Here is a 23435-nt window from a genome sequence, read left to right on the forward strand (position 1 = left end):
AAAGCAAGCAAACACGGCGCTGGGCGCCAATGCTGTCGTTTATTGCGCGGAATGGGGTGTGGGTTAATGGGGCGTGGGGGCCGCTGCTGCCTCGGCTTGTCAGTACATTCATGGCGACGGCGGGGACCCAGCCTCGCCCCCACGCCGGCTTGGCCGTGAAGCCCGCCCCTGGGTGCCCGAGGGAGGTCACTCGGACGCGTGGGCAGGGGCCAGGCTGGTTATTGCGTGAGCTTGCCGGGCTGGGGCAGCGGGAAGCCGGCGGGCCGAGTATTGCACTTGATCCATATTCCTCCTCGGCCAGGGCCGCCCCGTCCCCGTCCCCAATTGGGGCTGAGGCACCGAGGTGATCGCGCCCCTCCCTTTCCCGTGCGCGGCCGCCGCTGGGGCAGGGGCGATGGGGGTGGGCGTAGGGCGATGAGGGGACAGCCGGGCGCAGGGCCACCCGCCGCCTAAGCTACCTACGTCCCTCTATGGCTTCTGCACGGGCACGGGCGGGCGGCGCGAGGCATGGCTTTGGTGTGGATGACGGCCCCGCCCGGCCCGCGGGGCGGCGCGCAAGGGTCACAAGTTGGAAGAGAGGCGCGAGCGCGCAGAGTCCAGCGGGTCCAGGCCACCGGCAGCGCCGGGCGAGGCTGAGTCCCTGCGGTCCGGGCTGGGCGCGGCGGTCCGGGCGGTGGGCGCGGGCGTGGGTCCCAGGCGCGGCGTGGAGCTGCTGGCCGGGCGCGTGGAGGCCGCGGGGCTGGGCGCGGGCGCGCCGTGGGGCAGCGAGGGCTGCGAGGCGGACAGCGGGCGTGAGGCGCGGCTCAGACGGCGCGCGGGCAGTGCGGGCCCCACACGCGTGGCTGGCGAGCTGGGTGCACCGTAGGGCGAGGTCCGCAGTGCCCGAGGGCTGGAGGGCGCGGCCGGGGGGCTGGCGGCGGGTGGCCCCGGCGAGGCTGCCGGAGGCGGAGGCCCTGGGGGCGCGCGGCGCACGAGGCGTGGGGAGCCGAGGGCCAGGGGCCCCACGAGCGGGCGCGCCACCTGTGGGCAGAAGCTCATGGCCACGGCTTGCTGCAGCGTGGCGATGGCTGAGGTGACCTGCGGCGGCGGCGGCGGTGGGAAGAGCCCCACACGCTGACCCAGCTCTGCCTGCTGCACCATCTCCCGGTCGTACTTGACGATCTCCTGAATGATGGCGTTCTCCTGGTTGTTGAACACGCCCGAGCTGAGGTCGTGCTGAACCTTGTGCAGCAAGATGGAGTTCTTCTTGCCTGCGGGCAGAGCGGGAGTTGGTGGATGGGTGTCAGCGCTAGCCTGGGCACCTGCCTATGCAGCCAGTGTGGGCACAGCACCTACTGTGTACAGCCAGCCACACTGGCCGCAGCAGGCATGTTCTCAGCACCCACAGTTACCGAGGGCCTGTCTTGTGGCAGGTGCGTGTTAATTGCCTGCTGCGTACAGCAGGTGAAGCAAGTGTATCCAGCACGTTCTGTCTAGAGTCCCTGTCGTGCAGGCGTGTGTGAGCCCTCGCTGCATGCCCTCTGACCCACCCGGCCCGCTTGACTCTAGCCACTGTCTTTTTTCCAGACAGGGTTTCTCTGTGTAGCCCAGGCTGGCCTGGATCTCACTCTGTAGCCCAGGCTGGCCTCGAACTCACAGAGATCCTCCTGCCTCCGCCTCCCGAGTGCTGGGATTAAAGGCAGCACCACCACTGCCCGGCTACGAGCCACATCCGAGTCCCTGTCATCACCAAGGGCTCCACCTCTCCCTGCCCCACATGCCTGACACAGGCCATCAAACCTGGACTATTCCACGCCCCCCATGTGCCTGGTTTATTGAGCCGGAGCCGTTCCCAGCAGGCCCTTCCTGCCTCTGTCCTCCAGCCTCCTCTTCACCCAGGAAGACACCCTGCCCCGTGTCACCTGGACACTCCTCAGCATCCACCCTTTCTGTATTCCATGCCTCCACCTCCCTGGGTCCCTCTCAGGCAGTCTGGCAGCTCACCGATGCGGTCCAGGCGGTCAATGGCCACGGTCTCGAAGGCACGCCGCATCATGGGGTACTCCTCCAGCACCTCGTTGAAATTATCGACACTCAGCGAGTAGAGGCGGCAGTAGGTGTCGGCCCGCACACTGGCCGTGCGCCGGCCCCTTGTGAGCAAGCAGATCTCTGCAAAACCAAGAGTGGAGCCTCAGCGGCTGCACTGCACACGACTGCCCACCCGCTGCCGGCTCAGCCTCCTGGGACCTCCCCGGGCTGCAGCTGTCCAGATCTCCGCCTTGCCGTGGGGTGCTCACCCCCGAAATAGGAGCCGTCGGACAGCTTCATCTCCTTGTTCCCCTTGGTGAGCACGCTCACCACCCCGTGCTGGATGAAATACATCTTCTTGCCGATGGTCCCCTCTCGGATGATGTAATCGCCGGGCTGGAAGACCTCGAACTTGAGCTTTGTCAGCATGGCCGTGACGAAGTTGGGGTCTGCGTTGGCAAACAGTGGCATGGAAGCCACCAGCTTCCGGCAGTTGAAGTTCACAATCTCCTGTGGACGGGAGGGAGGGTGGCTGAGTGACGGGCTCCTCTGTGCCGGACCTGACCCCTCAGCTCCTATGCAACTTCCTAGGCTGATGCTAGAGGCAGGGTCAAGAGATGGGCTCGAGACACACAGGGAGGCCCGAGTTCCACACCACCGTGGAATGGCTGACACTGGACTGGGCAAGTAAAGCGTGGTCTCTTTGTAGATAACAGGACCACCAAAAAAAAAAAAAAAAAAAAAAAAGGATCAAAGGAGGGGCTCAGTGGGCAGAGCTCTCTCCCGGCATGCGTGAGTCCCTGGGTTCCGTGCCCAGCATGGCATAAATCAGGTCATGCAGACCTGTCATCACAGCACACTGGAGGCAGGAGGATCAGGAGTTCAAGGCCAGCCTCACCTACACAGTGAGTTCTAGGACAGTCTGGGCTACTGGAGACCCTGTCTCAAAAACCAGACTTCTGAAGAAAAAGGAGGCCACACCACATGTGTCCTCGGGCCTCTTAGGGCATCCATTCTCTCTTGGTTACACACGAAATGTAATCCCAGCCAGGACGCTTCAGGCTTGTGCTTTATACAGCTGGATCTAGTCAAGGTCACTGCCAAGAACCCAGCAAGAAACTCATGGAAAAGAAGACCAGACTCCATCATTCACTACAAGGCTGGGGCTGTGAGCTGAGGCCCGGCCAAGGACGGAGTCAGAGGAGCACACGAGAAAGTAACCACCAAGCCAGACAAGGTGGCCCAGGCTGTCTGTCATCCCACAGACTCGGGAGACTGAGGCAGGAGGATTGCCATGAATTTAAGGTCACCCTGTGCTGTAGAGTGAACCTTGTCTAAAAAATAGAAAAGAGGGCCGGGCGGCGGTGGCACATGCCTTTAATCCCAGGCAGGCGGATCTCTGTGAGTTCGAGGCCAGCCTGGTCTACAGAGTGAGATCCAGGACAGGCTCCAAAGCTACATAGAGAAACCCTGTCTGGAACCACCCTCCCCTCCTCCCCCAAAAAAGCTTTCCTTTGGTCTGCTGGTAAAGTTGTAGAGGAGATGGATGCCTACAAACCCATGTACTTCACGACGTGTGAGCTCCGTTCACTACAAAGGAACAAGTGAGAATAATAACTGAACACTGTTGAACATCTCCAAGGTCATTAACCACAGGCTGCTTTCTGGGATGTCCCCACACAGCCCTGGGCCCCAAGGCTCTGCACAGGTACTGGCCTCCCAGCCTTGGCAGCCTCCTCCTGTAATTCCCTCCTGGGGGCCTCTGCCCTGGCCGTGCCCTCACCTGGGATCTAGACATCATGCCCTTGCTTCAGCCCGCCCCCCACGCTCACCCACGAACACTATCGTTGTTCTTCGCATCCACTACCCCTCGCTGGCTATCAGCAAGACTGGGGCTGAGGGCTGGAGTCCCAGAACCTATGAGTGGGACCTTCCTTGGGAATGGGGTCTTTGAAGAACTATACAGATGAAGCCAAGCTTCGGGAGGGCTGTGTGAGCACCAGTAAAGGAGCAGGGAGAAAGGCGCTTGCCATGCAAGCGTGGGGACTGGAGTTCATCTTCAAGACACAGGTGAAAAGCTGAGCTCCTGGTGTACACTTGGTATCCCGGGCCTGGGGCGACAGGGACAGGATCCTTGGGGCCAGGCTGCCTAGCCAAACCACTGAACTCCAGGCTAGTGAGAGACCGAGTCTCAAAAGGTGGCAGCTGAGCCGGGCGGTGGTGGCACACGCCTTTAATCCCAGCACTCGGGAGGCAGAGCCAGGCGGATCTCTGTGAGTTCAAGGCCAGCCTGGGCTACCAAGTGAGTCCCAGGAAAGGCACAAAGCTACACAGAGAAACCCTGTCTCGAAAAACCAAAAAAAAAAAAAAAAAAAAAAAAAAGTGGCAGCTGATGTTCTCCAGGGCAACACCCAAGCTGCCTTCCAGCTCCTGTGCATCTGGTACACATATGGACACATGCACTGTGCATTTAAAAAGGAGATGGGGTTCAAGAGGTTCCTCAGTGGTTAGGACTGTTTGCTGCTCGGGGGCCGCAGATTAAGAGCACTGACTGCTCTTCCAGAGGACCCGGGTTCAATTCCCAGCACCCGCATGGCAGTTCACAACTGTCTGTAACTCTAGTTCTAGGGGATCCGACACCCTCACACAGACATATGTGCAGGCAAAACACCAATGCATGTTAAAAAAAAAAAAAGAAGAAAGAAAAAAAATGTTGCTCCATCATGAGGACCCAGAGTTTGATCCCAGCACCCAGGTCTGATAGCTCACACACATCTGTAACTCCAACTCTAACAGGTCAGACACCCTTTTCTGGCCTACATAAGCACCTGAACACACTTGTGAGCACACATGCACACACGCACACATGTAAAATAAAATCTTAAAGGGCGGGGGGCTGGAGAGACTGCTCAGTGGTTAGAACACTGGCTGTTCTTCCAGGGAATTGGGTTCCATCCCCAGCACCCACAAGGCAGCTCACAACTGTCTGTAACTCCAGTTCCAAGGGGTCCAATGTTCTCTTCTGGCCTCCACAGGCACCACATGCAAGCAAAGCATCCACACACATGAAATAAGTGTGTGGATGACAGGAGGGGTGGAAGGACCCTCCCCAGGGTCTTGGAGGGAGCATCCTGCACAGACATGCATGTCATGTCCTGCACCTGGGAGACTGTAGCTTGGTGTCTGAAGCTGGCAGGCGGGCAGGTGTTGGCCAGGGCAGCTCTGGGAGACTTGCCCAGGGGCACCCACAGCTGGTCAGACCTGGTCCACGGGCCCCTGTACAGGTGGGTGTGTGGGATGTCGGGGTGTGGCTGAGACTCCCCAGGTCCTGTGGCCACCTCACCTCACGCAGTGGCCCATTGAGCTCCCCAAGGATGCTGTCTTCATCAAACATCTTCCCCTGGTACCGGTGTTCATAGTAGTCGTGGATTTTTTGGCGGAAGTCCGCCGGCAGCTTGTGGAAGGACATGTACTGCTCTACTTGCTTGTACTGTGGGGAGGAGAGCAGGGTCAGTGTTTGCCCCCGAGACAGGCCCAGACCGGTGCCACCCAGCTCGGGGACACACCACCCTGTCCAGCCCGGCCCAGGGCGATGCCAAGCCCAGCAACACCAAAGACAAACATGTTTTCTTTTGAGACAGGGTTTCATGTAGCCCAGGCTGGCCTCGAAGTTGCTAGCCAGCCGAGGCTAACCTTGAACCGACTGTCCTGCCTCTACCTCTCAAGTGCTGGGATGGCAGGCATGTACCACCATGACAGGTGTATGATGCTGGGGTGGGACTCAGGTCTTCACAGACACTAGGCTGGCACTGTAGTCACACCTCCCCCAGGCCCTCAGGCTTTGTTCTGTTGTGTGCAGTAGGGTCTCACTCTGTAGCCCAGGCTGGCCCGGAATTTGAGCTCAGCCTTCTGAGCAGTGAGATGACAGCCTGAGACGCCATGCCCAGTTAGCAGATATAGTTAACATCACCAGGCAGGAGGGTCAGGAGTTCAAGGTCGTCCTTGCTGTAGAGTGAGTTTGAGGCCAGCATGGGCTGCATGAAACCATGTCTCTCAAAATGTCTACTGTGCGGGCGGGCACCTTAGGGTGTCTGGCTCAGATCCGAGACCTGGTTATTTGTAGTGTCAACATCAGTACGCATGCTGACTTCCATCCAAAGCCTGCCCCGGGACCTGGGGAACCACACAGAGTCAGCCCCTCCCTAGCAGGGCTGGGGTGTGGGTGCCAGGCAGTCCCCAGCACAGTACCCTAGGGCTGCCCCAGCCCCATTTCTAAGCCACAGCTGCCCTTATCTCAGCAGACCCCGTGACGGCGGGTGGTGGCAGCACCAGCTCATGTTTGGGTGTAAGACGGAGGCTTCCGGACGCGGGTACCTGGCACAGAGCCCGGGTGACCCGGCTGGCACTGTAGGGGGTGGGGAATTGAGACCCATTGCAGAGAGAGAGGGTGCAGGTGGCTGAAGGCGCGGCCCCTGCCCCTTCGGCTGCCACATGCCCCTAGCGCCGGCCGGGAGGACGCACTCTGCTGCAGAGGACAGACGGAAATGGCTGGTAACGCTACTCTCTGCAAAGACTCACCCTGCTGCCCAGCCACCCCCATGTCACGGACACCCAGAACGCTCAGAACCGGGCCCCAGGGACTGGTCTTATTGGTTCCGAACCCCATGGGCTCCTGTCCCCTGGCCTCATTTACGCCAACCCGGGTCCTTTCTTTGTGTCCTGAGCGCTGACAGGAGCCCTTAGCACCAGCACTGCTTCCGCACCCCGGACTCAGGGCAAGCCTCCCCTCTGACCTTCTCCTGGTACTGGCGCCGGGAAGAGTCCAGGGACTGGATAAGTGCGGTGGCGTGTCCAATGAACATGGCGTAGCAGGTGGCCCCCACGATCATGCTGAGCATGGTCAGCCAGATGTCTGCCATGCTCTCAGGGGCCTGCCGCCCATAGCCGATGCACAGCATGTGGCTCATGGCCTTGAAGAGTGCGAAGGAGTAGAGTTCGCTCCACGAGTGATTCTGCAAAGCCAGAGGAGACCGCTGAGGGAGGCCCCTGAACCCACCTGCCCACCCTCCCGCTGGCACTCGAGGGGGGGGTGAGCCCCCCGGGACCAGAGATAACCGGTGAGGCACTTGCAGGGACGGGCCTGAGGGTCGCACCCCACGTCACCACCTCCCACTTCACTTCTGGAGAAACTAAGCCGCAAAAGGGCTGCACTCTGGCCAAAGCAGCTCCGAGGTCAAGAGTGCCAGTTGCAGAGCCCCGGAATAACACCCGAGGGGCAAGGAGGGGAGAGGGCCACCCTGGGTGTCCTCGGTTGACCCGGCCAGAAAAGGGGGGCACTGGGCCCGCCCAGGAAATGGAACTGCTTGTGCAGGCAGCAGCGGGACAATAGGCCCCTCAGCAGAGGCAGCTGTGCCCGGCTCTCGGGAGGGGCGCCTGTGGGTTCTCCCTACCCGGCTTTTGACTCCATTGATGCCTGTCTGCTGTGTCCTGACCCAACACACACCAAGCTTCAGTGTGTCCCTGTCCTGGGGTGCGACCCTCGCTGTAGACTACACTCACACTTTCACAATTCCGGGCACGCAAACTAAGGCTTCAGGGATGCTCTGCAGGTGCTCATCACTGAGCCATATCCTCTACCCTTACTGGAGGATTCTGGGCGGGGCTGCACCCTGACCACGCCCCCAGCCCCTCACTGGGGGATTCTGGGCGGGGCTCCACCCTGACCACGCCCCCAGCCCCTCACTGGGGGATTCTAGGCGGGGCTCCACCCTGACCACGCCCCCTGCCCCTCACTGGGGGATTCTAGGCGGGGCTCCACCCTGACCACGCCCCCAGCCCCTCACTGGGGGATTCTGGGTGGGGCGCCACCCTGACCACGCCCCCTGCCCCTCACTGGGGGATTCTGGGCGGGGCTCCACCCTGACCACGCTCCCAGCCCCTCAGTGGGGGATTCTGGGCGGGGCTCCACCCTGACCACGCCCCCAGCCCCTCACTGGGGGATTCTGGGCGGGGCTCCACCCTGACCACGCCCCCAGCCCCTCACTGGGGGATTCTGGGCGGGGCTCCACCCTGACCACGCCCCCAGCCCCTCACTGGGGATTCTAGGCGGGGCTCCATCCTGACCACGCCCCCAGCCCCTCACTGGGGATTCTAGGTGGAGCTCCACTGCTGAGTCACCCCCAACCCTCTTTTTACTCTGTCTTGCTACCCATGAACTACCATCCTACATCTGCCTCTCTTAGCAGCTGGTAGAGACTCCTGCCTGAGCTGTACAGAGTCTTTTTAACTGTCTGGATGCAGACCGGGGGACACCTACTTGGAGTTGTTACTTCTTAGGGCTGATGGTAACAACTTTCCCATTTGAAGGTTGTTTTGTTTTAAATAAAAGACAAAAAGCGGGGGCTGGAGAGATGGCTCAGCGGTTAAGAGCACTGGCTGCTCTTCCAGAGGACCAGGTTCAATTCCCAGCACCCACATGGCAGCTAACAACTGTCTGTAAGTACAGTTCCCTGGGATCTGACATCTTCACACCAATGCACATAAAATAAAGTTTATTAAAAAAAAAAAAAGACAAAAAGGGAAGCTGGTGTGGTGGTACGCATCTGCCATCCCAGTACTCTGGAGGTAGATGCAAGGTGATCACAAGTTCAAAGTGATCCTCAGCTACCTAATGTGTTTGAGGCCAACCTGGGCTACATGAGATGCTGATTACAAAATGTAAAGGGCCTGGAGAGATGCTCAGCGGTTAAGAGCACTGGCTGTTCTTCCAGAGGACCTGAGTCCGGTTCTCAGAACTCACATGGCAGCTCACAACCACTTGTGACTCCAACTCCAGGGGATTTATTTGATGCCCTCTTCTGGCCTCTGAGGGCACTGCACTCATGTGCATGGACCCACACACATAAACATAATTTAAAACAATAAAATAAACCTAATATGAACTCTTTTAAACAAACAAGTAAGGGGGCTGGAGAGAAGTCTCAGCTGTTAAGAGCACTTGTTGCTCCTGAAGAGGACCCTGGCTTAGTTCTCAGCACCCACATCCCTAACTCTATAGTTCCTGGGGGACCTAATACCTTCTTCTGACCTCCGTGATGCACATATACACATGCAGGCAAACACACACAGAAAATGAAATAAGTAAGCCAGGCGGCGGTGGCGCACACCTTTAATCCCAGCACTCTGGAGGCAGAGCCAGGTGGATCTCTGTGAGTTCGAGGCCAGCCTGGTCTACAGAGTGAGATCCAGGACAGGCATCAAAACTACACAGAGAAACCCTGTCTTGAAAAAAAACAGACAAAAAAAAAAAAAAAAAAAAAAAAACCAGACAAACAAACAAACAAAATCCCCCAAAAAGAGTCTAAAAAATTTTTTGGGGGAGTATGTGGGGGAATTTCAAGACAGGGTTTCTCTGTGTTGCCCTGGCTGTCTCTGTAGCCCAGGCTGGCCTCGAACTCACAAAGATCTGCCCTGCCTCTCTGCCTCCCGAGTGCTGGGATTAAAGGCGTGCGCCACCACCGCCAGCTAAGTAAAACATTTCTTTAAAGTAAGAAGAGCGCGGAGTAGTGTGTCTGTGTGACACTGAAAACTGGCTCCTGGGGACACTGGCAGGCGTCAGACACCAGGACAGGTGGGCTGAAGGGCCCCAGGGGCGCCGTCAGCTTTGGGCACGGGGGCAAGTGTGCGCAAAGCCCTTGAGGGGCACTGGTGGGCATCAGGCGTCACAGCACGTGGGAGCCGCTCTGCCCACAGAGGACCCTAGATGGCGCTGGTGGGCACAGGGCACAAGGGCAAGTGGGAGCCGCGCCGTCCTGGGGGCCTCCAGGGGGCGCTGTGGGGCGCGGCTCGGCCCAGAGCACTCACCACCATGTTGTTGATGGACACCCAGCAGTCGCTGGGGAAGTCTTGCAGCATGGGCACCAGGAACTGCAGGCAGCCGTCCCAGTGGCAGAGCAGGAGCATCATGCTGATCAGGTTACAGATGCGCATCACCGCACTCGCCAGGTCGTAGGTCATGTGGAAAATCTGAGAGTGGGCATGACCATGAGAGCCCCAGACCCTCCTCTCCCTCGGTCCCCGCCCCACACCCTGCTTGCTGAGTCCTGCACCTTTTTGTCCAAGGTTAGTGAGATCCTCTGTACCCTCCCCCAACCACTTCTGTTCCGAATCCCACCTAGCCTACCTCACCCGAGACCCCTCTGGAACGTCCTGCCCCATCCTGCCCAAGTTCTGTCTCCACCTGCCAGCCCCTCTAAGATCCTCCCAGTGGCCATGGAGGCAGGAATGGGTCAGAGTCAGGGATCTTGAATTGGGGAGTTGGGTAGCTGGAGAAGTCTGAGCCTCTTTCCCCCACATCCTACAGGGCACAGGAAGGGGCACGTTAACACCACGAGGCTGTCTGAAGGACTCCCCAAAGCCCAGTGTCCTGAAGGTCCATGAGGGAGGAGGGGATCCATGGAGGTCCCCAAGACTGTCTGTCCCCAGGCCTGCTCCTGAGCCTATAACCACAATGTGAGACGCCGCCTGTCCCCCATCTTCTGTCTAACAGTGTGCACCACCTACCCCATCCCTCTGCAAACCCTGCTCCTCATCTTCCTGGGCCAACTCTGGGCCTTCCATCGCAGGCAAACCTCGCTTCCCTTAGGGCTCCAATAGTAAGGGTCTCCTCCAACGCCCTTGGCAGCTCCTCCCTGCAGCCTTGGTCCCGCAAGGCCCCACCCTACAGCTTTGACTCTGCCCCAAGATGCCATCTTTGTTCCCTACAGAGGCCTTAGCCCTGCCTGGTTCCTCTTATGGTCCTCAGCCTTGGCCACACCCACAACTGAAGGCCTGTACTCCCGGAACTGGTATCTAGGTGGGCCCCACATCCGCAGCTCTGGCCCTGCCCAAGCGTGAGGTTCTCTCCCTGCAGCTTTGACCCAGCTAAACCCCAAAGCCCCAGCCCTGCAGCCCTGGTCTGTTTCTTGTGATCCCTGCCCCTGCCAAGACCTCGTGCCCACAGTACTGGTGTCCACGTCTCTCATGCGCACCCCAAGTCAAAGCTCTGGCCCTAAAGCCATGGTCACACCTATACCTAGGTCCCACCCTCAGATGATCGGCTCCACTCACAGAATAGACTTTGGCCCCACCCCCACGATCGCACACCTAAGGACCCCATCTCCAAGCCCTAGACTTAGTCTCCAACATCCCTCGTGACCACGCCCCTCTGCCTGCCCCTCACCTCCTCCCACTGGTGGATGTAGCGAATGAGCCGTGATAGACGCAGCAGCCGCAGCAGGCTGAGGATCTTGGTGAAGCGCACGATGCGCAGTGCGCGCGCCGTCTTGTAGACCTCAGAGTCGATGCCTTTCTCCACGATGAGGAAGATGTAGTCCACCGGGATGGACGACACGAAGTCTACCACAAACCACGTGCGCAGGTACTTTTTCTTTATCTTCTCGGGGTCCAGGATGATCTCCGTGTTGTCCTCAATCACGATGCCAGTACGGAAGTTCAGCACCAGGTCCATGAGGAAGAAAGTGTCCGAGACCACGTTGAAGACGATCCACGGCGCGGTGGTCTCGTCCTTGAAGAAAGTGATGCCCACTGGGATGATGATGAGATTTCCCACCATGAACAGCAGCATGGTGAAGTCCCAGTAGAACCTGGGGACGGGCAGGATGCTCACACCTCCTGGCCTTGGCCTCCTCCCCAGCCCAGGATGCTTTCGGGACCGCAAAACCCTGAGGCGGGTCTCCAGAACTGCAACCTTAATGCAGTCTCCGGAACCCCAACCCTGAGGTGGTCTCTGGGACCCCAACCCTGAGGTGGGTCTCCAGAACCCCAACCCTGAAGTGGTCTCTGGGACCCCAACCCTGAAGTGGTCTCTGGGACCCCAACCCTGAGGTGGGTCTCCAGAACCCCAACCCTGAGGTGGTCTCTGGGACCCCAACCATGAGGTGGGTCTCCAGCAAAACTAATGTAGTTTCTGGGATCCCAAGCAAAGTTGGTCTCTCTCCCTCTGGGACCCCAACTCTAAGGTGGGTCCCCAGACCACAATCCTAAGGTGGTCTCCGGGACTCCAGGTCTTGCTGTGTGGCAAGGACTGGACTTCCTCAAAGGAGCCTCCTGACCCCAGGCAGCCAGGGTCCCTCTCTCTGGCCCACTCTGACCTTGCCTTGAAGGTACCTCCAGACCGCAGAGAAGGCTCAAAATAGATTAAACACTTCACATGACCAAAGAGGGACCATGTGCCAGGCACAAATCTGGCCTTCAAAAGGGATGGGAGCCAGAAGGTGGCATACCACTGGGCGTGGGTGGGAGGCTAAGAGCCAGGTAGGGGTACATGGCAGGGGCTTCTGCCAGCTACTCTTCTCTGCTAAGAGCTGCAGGGCCCACACCGTGGCGAGGCCACAGCTCTTGTAGGGCACAGCTGGTCACCTCAAGAGACACCTTGGAGAGCTAGGCACGGTGGGCACAGGTGCCGTCCTAGTGCTTGAGAGGAGGCAGGAGGATTGAGAGTTCTAGAACTAGGCCAGGTGTAGTGCACCCTTACAATCTCAGCACTCAGGAGGCAGATGCAGGGGGGTCTCTGTGACTTCCAGGCCGGCCAGGGCTACAAAGAGAGACCCTGTCTCAAAACAAACAAAAAATGGAGAGGGGTCTCCTCACACCTAGACAGTGTCAGTCCCTTGTGTCTCCAGCGGTCTGTCGCCACCCCTGGAATTTGGGGCTTCCCACAGGCACAGAGCCCACTGTTTCTAGAGCACACAGGCTGGGCACTCGCCCGAATCAGCTCAAAGGCGTGACGTGCATCAGGGGTGCGGTGTCTGGATCTGCTGCCTCAGTGCCCGCCTGTGAGCCGGCTCCTTCTGCTGGCCTGCACCTCAGGGGCACAGTTATAAACACCATGCCCAGCGGGCGACCAGCACTCTACTTCAGAGAGCTCAAGGAAACAGTCCAAACACAGAGAGAAAAAAATTAAAAAGTGATTTGTACTGGGGCACTCTCGGCAGCTCAGACTGAGAGCCAACGCTGGACAACACCCAGTGTCACCCAGCACAGCCTTGTGCCCGCACCTGCCAGGCACGAGTGACCTTGGGCAAGCTTCTCTGTTCCCTGAGGACCTTGGTCTTTTCTCTCCTCAGCCCATATAGGGCGAAGCCCTTTGGGGGAGGATTTGGGGATTCTATCCATGTACGATGCCCCTCACAAGCCCTCTTGGTGGGGAAAAGACCTCTGGAGCTGAGGGATAACACACCTGGAGGCAGGGAAGGGTCTCTCAGACCTCAAGAGCAAAAGCAAGTACAGATTTAAAGGGTTTTTTGTTTGTTTGTTTGTTTTCTTCGAAACAGGGTTTCTCTGTGTAGCCTTTGCTGTCCTGGATCTCATTCTGTAGACCAGGCTGGCCTCAAATTCACAGAGATTCACCTGTCTCTGCCTCCCGAGGGCTGGGATTAAAGGTGTGCATCACCACCGCCTGGCTAAAATTTTTCATTTTAAATTATGTGTATGTCTGTATGTCTAGGGTGGGGACAGTCCTGCGTGTGTGAGTGCAGAGGCCAGAAGAGGGTGTCTGATGCCCCAGGAGCTGGAGTTACATGTTGTGAGCCAGCCCACCGAGTGAAAGGAACCAAACCCTACTTCTCTTCAAGAGCATTGTGGGCTATCTCTCAGCCATAAATAACTGCTTTAAATTTGGCCACGAGTCTGGACAGCATTGGTGGCTCAGACCATGATGAGAGGTCCTGTTCATCAACAGATACTCTGAACTGCTATCCGTCAGAAAGCTCGGCCCCAACCTCTCCTTTCTGGATTGAGGATGCCTTCTCTTTGGGGGAAGAGCCGGAGTAAAACAACGGAGAAAGAACAACCAAAAGTCAACAGGGACTAGAAACCACCAGGGCAACCTAGAAACCACCACTGGTGGGCACAGTAACCGGCTCTGGTGGTGGGGAGCCAGCAACAACTAAGGGTAGGCCCAGAAACCACCAGGGGGACCTAGAAACCACCAGGGGGACCTAGAAACCACTGGGGGGGGCCCTTTCAAGGGCGATGGGAAGGAGGCTCAGAAACGATTAGAGGGTCCTGAAACAGTCTGCAGACCACAGCAGGCACCCCTTTCTAGGCTGCAGTCACGCACATACTTCTCTTGCTGGGGTGGTCAGGGCCAGGCACCCTTCCCACCGAGCCCAGGGATTGAGGTGGGAAATGGGGCCCAGGACTAAGGCTGTCCTCTGTCCCCAGCCACTCTGTCCAGGAACCTCCCTCAGCGACTGCATCTCCAGGCCACATGGTATGGCCTGCTTTCTCCCAGGGACAGGTGGTGGCTGTCCTTGTGGCCCTGGTAGGGTGGAGCCCACCTGCTCTAACCCAAGTGTTCCCAGCCTTCATCCTCCCTAGTCAACCTGGTCCCCACAGATACAGTCCGAATGGGTCTGAAGTCCCACACCGAGGGAAACAGGACAGGCACATCGAGACCCCCAGGACTCCGGAGGCCCCCTCCCCCACCCCCGTCTCAAAGCCCCTAACCATAACATCTAGTTTGAGGAGACAGGACCTGGCATGGTGGGTCATCCAGACTCAGCTCAAACTTCTCTCTCAGGCTGTGCATCCTTGAGAAGCATCATCCCCACCTTCTCTAAGTCTCCAGGGATTCTCTACACCATCCCCAGCAGGGAACACTTGGGAAGTTGAGGCCAGAGAGTTCAAAGACATCTTTTAACTACATAGTGAGCTTGAGGCCAGCCTGGGCTACATGAGACCTTCTCAAACAAAACAAAATGAATTCCCTAATAAACAATGAGCCCTGATGACGGCCCAGTTCTGTGAGGACTCTCAAACCCCCGGCTCAGGGGTCAGATTTTGGGAGACAAAAGAAGGAGTCTCTCTTGCTGACCCTCAGCCCAAGCCCTCTCATATCCATAGGTGGATTCTGGATGGCAGACACCAAATGAACTCCGTTCTCCCTCAGCTGCCCAGCCATTCTCAGCTCCAGAAGGGAAACTGAGGCCCATAGATCATGGAGTAATAGAGAAAAGCCCCTTCCATTTACAGCTGGGCACTGCTGGGATGGGTCACAGTACCACTGGGACAGTCAGGGTCCTAAGAGATGCTCACTGAGCCCTCCAGCCAAAGTCAGACTTCCATGGACCAAGCAGGGCAGCCACATCTCTCCAGGCAGACCCGAGATGGAGCCAGAAGCTGTCTGGGATCACAGATCCAAGCAAAGCTGGAGGATTAGAGGCCGGAGGTCTGGGATTATGGGCCAGGCTTGGACAGAGGATCAGGGCCTGAGCCCACTGAGTCCCCAGAGCAGGTGTCAGGATTAGGGCTGGAAACCCCGGTGGGAAGACAGCTGGAGTCCCAGGTGCAGGATTTGTAAAGGCCCATTATATGCCAAGCACCAGGGACACACAGTGACCAGGGACAGTAGATAGCCACATACAGGCTGCATGCACCCCAAATCCCAGCTCCTAGGGGGGTGGGTTAAGAGGAAATGTCCATCGGGAAGGATTGTGCTCAATGCCAGGGTGTGAGAGATGGACCTGGGTTGTGCTGGAGAAGGCTGCTCGGAGGAGCTGGCATTCGAGGGCTGATGGTGTTGGGGAGAGGTGGTTCCTGGGCAGTCAGAATAGCAGTACAAAGGCTCTGGGGCCAGGTGGAGGCAGAGGGACTTGGAAACAACAGAATCTGCAGAGGGCTGAGAGATCCCCACCCGGTCATGGAGACTACAATCTACCACTCAACTCAGGAATAATGTCAGGGTGGCTAATAAGGAATGGGGGTCATCCGACGCTGTGCTTGAGTGTGTGTTGGAGGCTGACGAGGCCATGCCAAGGAAAGGGGTCCCCTGAACACTGAAAGGATAGCCTTGGGGTACAGAAGGAGGGGGCCTTGACCATCCCAACCTCACCCCTCCCCCAAAGACTTCTTTTACAACACCAAGAGTTTCCGGGTCCCAACACTCCCATCTGGGAGGCAGGTGCATGCCCAAACACCACATCCTCCATGATAATGCGATTTATTCTAGGGCCTTGATACAGGGCCCATTTCCAGGGATTTGCATGCAGGAAGCAACATCCTGACCTCACACTGACCCCTGGCCATCTCGTGGGGGATGTGGCAGGCTCAGAACCGGCGCCTACAGGTCTGGAGTGGGTCTAACAGCTTCTGACTGTTTGGCTCTCTCCTCTTTCGTCTCCAGGTATCACACCCAACTTGAGCCTGGGAATCCAGACCCCAAGGCCCCTCAAACCTGCTTCTCCACAGAAGCTTCTAGAACCTTCTCAGGGCCAGGGCTGATTCTCAGAAGAACCAGGTAAAACTGGGTGGGGTGGCAACTGCCTGTGATCCTAGCACCTGGGAGGATGAAGCAGGAGGATTACTGTAAGTGGGAGGTCAGTGGGTAGCATACTCTCCGAGGATGCACAAAGCCCCGGCTCACAGTTCCAGCAGCGCAGAAGCCGGGCTTGGGGGCACACTCCAGTCATCCAGCACTCAGGAGGATCAGAAGTTCAAGGTCATCCTCAGCTACATTTTAAGAAAACAGTGGAGGCAGTGAGGTAGCTCTCACTGGATGAAAGTCACAGCTACCAAAACCTGACAAACTGAGTCAGTCTCTGGGACCCACAGGGCAGGAGGAGAGAAGTGACTCCCACAAGTTGCCCTCCCTCCGAAGAACACATGGGCACCGTGGTGCCCACACACACAATGCACAAATGTAAGAAGAATTAAAGAATAATAATTTTTAGCTGTCTGGGCACAGCTTGGACAAAATTCTATCCAAAAAAGGGGGGTTAGAAGATCCTTTCAGACACCATCAGACACCTGCCCCTTCCCTCACAGCACAACCTCCTCACATCTTAGGAAATGGAGGCAGAGAAGCCTGAAGTGGTCCCTAGGCACCCTGCAGTCCTAGGGGACTCCGGGACAGAATTCTGCCGAGAACTTGGCACCCCTAGGTCCCCGTGGACTGCATGGTGCAGGCAACTGGTGCCCAAGGGCTCTGACATCCCACTGCCCTGCCTCCCTCCATGCCTTCAGTGACTTCTCCTTCCCCTCCTGCCTGGGCGGGGAGAACCAGCTCCTGGTCACCAACCAATAAAGTCCCATCTGGATGTCAGGCCTGCCTGCCAAGTCACAGGACAGAGCCACTGGGGACCCAGGTCACAGCCAACAGAGGGAGGTGCTCGGCCCCGGAAAGACGGAGGCCCCGCCTACTACTCTGCATAAGTATTTTAAAGATGTACACCACATATACACATATATGTATAAACATATATCTCCCCATGAGCCCACCAACCTCCTGAGACAAGGCGACTGAATGGCTCTTCTTCTCCCAGCCTTGGGGCGGGAGCTTCCTTTTTTGGTTGTTAAATCAATACAGCTGGGCCTAGTAGTGCACACCTGTCATCTTGGGAAACTGAGGCAAGAGGACAATAAGTTCAAGGCTACTGAACAACTTAATGAAATCCTGTCTCAGGACAAAAAGTGGAAACTGAGCTGAGGGCGTGCATGTGTCCTCAGTAGGAACCACCCAGGGAAGACCAAAATCAATCAATCAATCAATCCACCTATTTACCACTAGTCAGCACTTACGTGGTGTTTCTAACAGCCCTTAGAGGCTCTGAAGACCTGTCTTGGTCAACACTGAACCAGAAGGTCCTAGATGGGGCACAAGTCCCCAGACATGAAGGGTGGGTGGCCCCATGAACCAGCTTTGAAGTTTGATGGCCACACTGACTCCTTTAACCCCAACTACAGACGCTATCCCTTCTGTTTGCTCATCCCCTATTTTACAATCTGGCTGTCCAGGCAAGACCTGTGGCCTTCGAACCTACCAGGGCTTAAAGCAGCCACAGCATGTACAGGGTCCCCCTGGCATCTGTACCCACAGGGCCTCAAGGACAGGAGCTCAGTTTCTTCTCCCAGCCTTCCCTCCCCATGCACCCCAAAACCGCCACATGTCACCACTGCGGCTAAGAACCCAAGCCTAAGGCTGGCCTTGTGTTCCCCACCGTAACCTGGACATAAGGGTGATGCTGGGGTGGGAGGGGAGTGAGCAGTCCCCACAGCCTGCCCCAAGAGGCCTTTCTCTGGCTGGCTGGAACTAGACTGCGTTCATACTGGCCAACCAGGAAGGCCTGGCAACGCCCTCTCTTGTGCCATCTCACAGGTGGGAATACAGCAAATGCCCAGGGTCCAATTCTCAAGCCTGGACGTTTGTGGAGCAATACTGAGTCTGGCATTCAGGCTAGGATATGCAGGAATAGCTCCTGTTAGCCCAGAATGTGCTCCCTCCACCCTGCCCGCCTGCCCCAACCCCTGGGCCTCTTTCCCAAATCCAGGTTGCATTCTGGTTTCAGGGAGGTTGTTCCTGGGCCTCTGTTTGCTCAGTTATCAAGCACTAGAGATAAAGAGGAACGACAGAACGGGAGCATCACGACTGAACCATCCTGTTCAAGAGTCAGTGTCTCAGGAGACTCAGGCTTGGGGGACCAGGACTCCAGACTAGCAGGAGCCTCACCAGGTCCCAGAGCTGTCCGTGGTCCTGAAACTTCAGACTACAGTTTTCCAGGATAGCGGAGCGCCCTGTCCACAAATCTGCATCCCAGCTGTCACCGGAGACAGCGACATTCTCCTGCATTCCCTGCACGCAGCTCTCCCTAAGGCCCGCGGGTGTACACCCACCCGGGACACACGCGCGCGCACACAGCCAGCATCCCAACAGGTACTTCTAGAGACCCACCAGCCACACCCCTAGGGACACGCCTCCTCTTGATCGGCGGGCACACGCCCCCCAGGACCCCTGCAGGCATCACATCGCAAGCTCGCGGGGAAAGGAGAAACAGATGGACGCAAACGCTCGGGTCGTGGCCCTGCGCCAGCGCCTACCGCTGCACGCAGCAGCCAACTCAGGCCACGTCCATATCCAAACACTCAGGATGTGTGGGGACTCGGGACGCGCCCGCCTCAGGCGCAAGCGGAGACCGTGGGAACGCGCGGCGCCCGCTTGATTAACCCCCTCCCCGCGGCCTCTGGGGCGCGTCCTTCCCATGCGCCCTTCCTTCCTTCCTTCCTTCCTTCCTTCCTTCCTTCCTTCCTTCCTTCCTTCCTTCTCTTCCTTCTCTTCCTTTCTCCTTTCTATCCATCCTTCCATCCTTGCTCCTACTCGGCGGCCTCTGGGCGCCCACGTTCCCCTCTATTCGTCCTCTCTGCCCCTCTGCGCTTAGACCCTGGCCCTGCGACCGCGGCGCGCGCCCACCGCAACGAGGGCGCGCGGGAGGGGGCGCGCCGGGGACCCCCTCACCCCAGGCCTCTAAAAGGGCGGAGCCTCCGCACACCAGAGTCCCTCGGGGGCGGGTCCGGGGCGCGCCCGAGGTCACCGCGAGGGGACTGCCGCCACCCCCGGCCCTGTGCCCCGAACTGCCACCACCCCGAGGTCACCATCCGGGACGCGGCGCCCCGCCCCCTCCCGGGCGCGCCAAGGACGGGCCCCTCCCGGAGGCGGCACCTGAAGTCGCTGTAGGGGTGGATGATCCAGGCCCCCGCCGACTTCACGCGCTCCTGCTCGCGCTCCACGGCCTTCTGGCTGCCGAACATCCGCAGGGAGAACTTGTTGACGCCGGGCTGCAGGAGCGCCCCGAATTGGCGCTGCAAGAAGCTGGCCTGGCTGCCGCGCGGCTCGCCCGCCGGGCCCGCCTCCTCGCTGCCCGCCTCCTCGGCCGCCGCGGGCCCCGAGGCCGCCCCGCGGCATGAGAACGACACCTTGGGGCCGCGCGCGGGGCCCTCGGGGCTGCACTGCGGCTCCCCGCGCCCGCACTCGCCATTCGCGCCGCCCTTGGCCGAGCTGGGGGTGCAGGAGCTGTCGCGGCTGCAGAGCCGGGAGCGCGGGCCGGGCTCGTCCACCGGCTCCGGGTGTGAGGGGGTCGAGGGGTTCGGGGGTGGCGCGGGCGGTGGCTGAGGCTGAGGGGGCGCGGGCGGCGGCGGCGGTGGCGGCGGCCCCGGCGCGGGGGTCGCGCCCGGACTATCGCCGGGCCGCCCGCCGCCCCCGCGCGCATCCATGGCGAGGCGGCGCCGGGCAGTGCGGAGCGGAGCGGCCGCCGCCGCCGCCGGCCGAGCCCGAGGGAGGGCGGAGTCGGGGGCGGAGCCTCTTCCCGCGGGGGAGGGGCGGGGGCGGGAGCCCCGCCTCCACCTGCGCTACCCCCACCCCCACACGGGGATGGATGGGGGAAACTGAGGCTGGGGTCCTCAGGCAGGCTCAAGGTCAGTCAGCCCCCTCGACACCTTGGAAGTGAGCTCAGGCTTGGTTCCCCAGGGGAAACTGAGGCCAAGGACGCACCCAAGGTCACCGAGAACAGCCCGCCGGCCCCTGCCTCTGCGCGCGCGATGCGGCCAGGCCCTGGTCCTCTCTGGGGCTACCTCCGCGTTCCCGAGGACTGCGCGAGCGGAGCAACCGCTGACGCTAAGCCCGCGGGTGCCAACCCCTTCCTGGGGTTGCTCAAGGTGCCAGATTCCATAATAAAAGTGTGCTCCCGGAGGCCACCAGATCCCTGGCTCTGGCCCTTTCACTACCTTCGCTACAGAAACCTACGAGTATGTGTGGGAAAAACTGAGATCATTCTGGGATCTAAGTTCACAAGCCCTGCTTGTGGGGAAACCGAGGCACAGTCGAGCAACAAAAGCGTAGTAGATAGAATCTCCTGTGGCTTCTGGAGACCTCATCCCCAAAAGGTGCCCTTCGGCGTAGTGAGGGCTTCCAGGTATGGCGATCCTTTAGAGGTCTCCGGGGTAACCAAGCTCAACTTCTCCCCCGCCGCCCACGGAGCCCTTCTCTATCCCCTTGGACTCAGGCCTCAGCTACATTCTACCCTCCACCCCAGCTCTGGGGAGACATCGGCTCCTGGGGGTCCTTAGCTGTGGCCTGAGGCTATGTGCCAGGTGACACCAGATCTGACTCTAGATACCCACCCAGCTTCACAGAGTGGGGAGGATTTTATGACAGGAGGGTGCGGGAGGGGCGGCAATAGAGGGGAAGGGTAGCTGGGAATTGGTGAGAAGACAGTTCTCATGCACCGGACTCTTGGCAATCTTCTTGTGTCCCCTCTGGGCACCTTAGCTTCTCCTGCCCACCCCCCCCATCTCGTTTCCCTTGACCCACCTAAGTACATCAGTAAATCCCCTGACCCCTCTTAGACTCTCCTGGATGCTTCTGGGTCCCCTCCAGATCCCCTTAGATCTTCCTGGTCCTTTCTAGGTTCTCCCTCCAGCATGCACCATTTCTGGCCTGAGTATCACAGGAAGATAGGACTTGTGCCTGCTCACAGTAGGTGTTCAGGGGTGTCAGGGGTGTGCCCTGCCAGCTGCATGTCCTCATCTGACACAGATGGGCTGCCCCGACCCTGGGGACTCCAAAGACACCCCTGCCGCCCCCCTGGCATCCACTTTTGAACATCAGAGTTGACAGTGCCAGGCTGTGGCCCGCCCCAGGGCACATGCCTGTTCCAGATGAAGGGGGATCTTTTATGTTCGCCCTGGGAAGATGTCAGCCGGGCAGGTCGCCAGAGCCCCAGGGCTTGTGGCTGAATGCAGGGGCGGAGGCAGCCCAGCGGCAGGCTGTCAGAGGACCCGCCATACTAGGAGATGGTCTGCCAGCCCAGGGGTCACAGAGGATGCTAGGACAACTGGACCTGGCTGCGGCTCTCCCCATACCCATTCTCACACCTGCCCCAGTGGGTTTGAAATATTCGATAAGTACCTGGCTCAGGGCTGCAGTCTCAGACGTGTGTGTGTGTGCGTGTGTGTTTGGGTGTGTGTGTGTGTGTGTGTGTGTGTGTGTGTGTGTGAGTGTGTGTAAACCAGAGGTCAGTCTTGGGCGTCATTCCTCAGGAGCTGTCCAATTTAACTATCTAGCTACTTTTTGTTCTTTTAGATATATTTATCTTTTTTTGTTTGTTTGTTTTTTGTTTTTTTCGAGACAGGGTTTCTCTGTGTAGCTTTGCGCCTGTCCTGGATCTTGCTCTGTAGACCAGGCTGGCCTCGAACTCACAGAGATCCGCCTGCCTCTGCCTCCCGAGTGCTGGGATTACAGGCGTGCGCCACCACCGCCTGGCTATATTTATCGTTTTATGTGCATGTATGTATGTATGTGCACCACCATGGTACATACATGTGGTACATATATGTATCTGTCACCATGCTCGAATGGTCCTGAACGAAGCCAGAAGAAGGTGTTGGATCCCTGGAGCTGGTGTTACTTGGAAGTATGTATTGCTTGTCACCGTGTGGATGCTGGGAACCAAGCCAAGGGTCCCCTGCAAGAGCGATAAATGCTCTTAGAACACGAAGCCCGCTTCTCTAGTTTTTTTTTTTTTTTTTTTAGTTTATTTTGTGCCGGGTATAGTGGCTCTGCCCTCAATCCCAGCCCTGGAGAGGCAGAGGCGAGTAAATATCTGAATTTGAGGCCAACCTGATCTACACAGTGGTAAGACCCTGACAGTCAACCAATCAAACGCTGAGTGTAGTTGTACACACCTTTGTTTTCGGCTTAGCCCTATAACCCACCCCTACACACACACACACACACATACACAAATACACACACACACACACACAATCTCATCGCCTTTGGAAAACTAATGACCTAGGAGTCAAATCATTTGTTCCAAGGGTCTCCTTCAGTCTTCTCTGGTCTTCCTCATCCCCAATCCCTCTGCCCATTCTCCCAGCACTAACCAGTCATTACCTATTCAGGATTCCTGGGTTTGAGCGGAGACAGAACTAGGCCAGGGAAGGGGTGGACCAGTAGGGCAGCTGGCCCCAGCAGCATTCAGCAAATTGAAGCTGGACCCCTGGGCTGACAGGATCCGCAGTGTGTTTCCTGGCCTGAAGGGTAAGGCTCAGGAAAGGGGTTGGCTCCCCAGATTCTGATCCGCACACACAGCTTGGGTGTCCACCACACATCTCCCTGGGGTCTGTCTCCCTAGCGTCTACACATTAACCAGGGAGGAGTGTTTTACTTTTGTCTACATACTTTACTCAGTATGTAGCTGAGGGTGACCTGGAACCCCTGATCCTCCCGACTCCACTTCCGGGGTGCGAGATGACAAGCGTGCATCACCACATCAACCTGTTGTTCACTTCAGGCTTGCGGCGGGGCTCCTCCCACGGCCCCGGTGGGGAGGTGGAGAAGCTGGTTCATGGGGAGCACGTTTGATGGACTTCACAGTCTTTACAAACCTCAGCTCTGCTGCTTTGCTCAGCTTCCCTGGCTGTTCCTTCCCTGGGCCTCATGATCCTGGTCCTTGTGCTGTGGGTACACACCAGTGTACCGTCCTTATAGAAGGGTTAGGATTGGGTAGATGAGCTGGACCAGGGACTGGAGAGGGATGGGCAGCCCTGTCTGCCCAGAGCAGAAGTGAGCAGCCAGCTGCTGGGTCCCTGTGGGG

The 23435-nt window shown here is 58.3% G+C and overlaps 1 protein-coding gene across 1 annotated transcript; it reads right to left on the reverse strand.

Annotated features, from left to right (window-relative positions):
• Positions 1-31: 31 nt before the first annotated feature.
• Positions 32-20052, reverse strand: Hcn2 (hyperpolarization activated cyclic nucleotide gated potassium and sodium channel 2). Its single transcript, XM_059251911.1, has 8 exons — positions 19502-20052; positions 11228-11651; positions 9871-10032; positions 6801-7019; positions 5351-5497; positions 2277-2517; positions 1984-2148; positions 32-1250 (listed from the first exon to the last, which is right to left on the reverse strand). Exons 1-8 carry the CDS (start codon positions 20050-20052, stop codon positions 562-564), a joined length of 2598 nt encoding a protein of 865 aa, XP_059107894.1. The 3' UTR covers positions 32-561.
• Between the last annotated feature and the right edge of the window lie 3383 nt (positions 20053-23435).

This window comes from Peromyscus eremicus, unplaced genomic scaffold, assembly GCF_949786415.1.
Source record: "Peromyscus eremicus unplaced genomic scaffold, PerEre_H2_v1 PerEre#2#chr22_unloc_1, whole genome shotgun sequence".
Lineage (NCBI taxonomy): Eukaryota > Metazoa > Chordata > Mammalia > Rodentia > Cricetidae > Peromyscus > Peromyscus eremicus.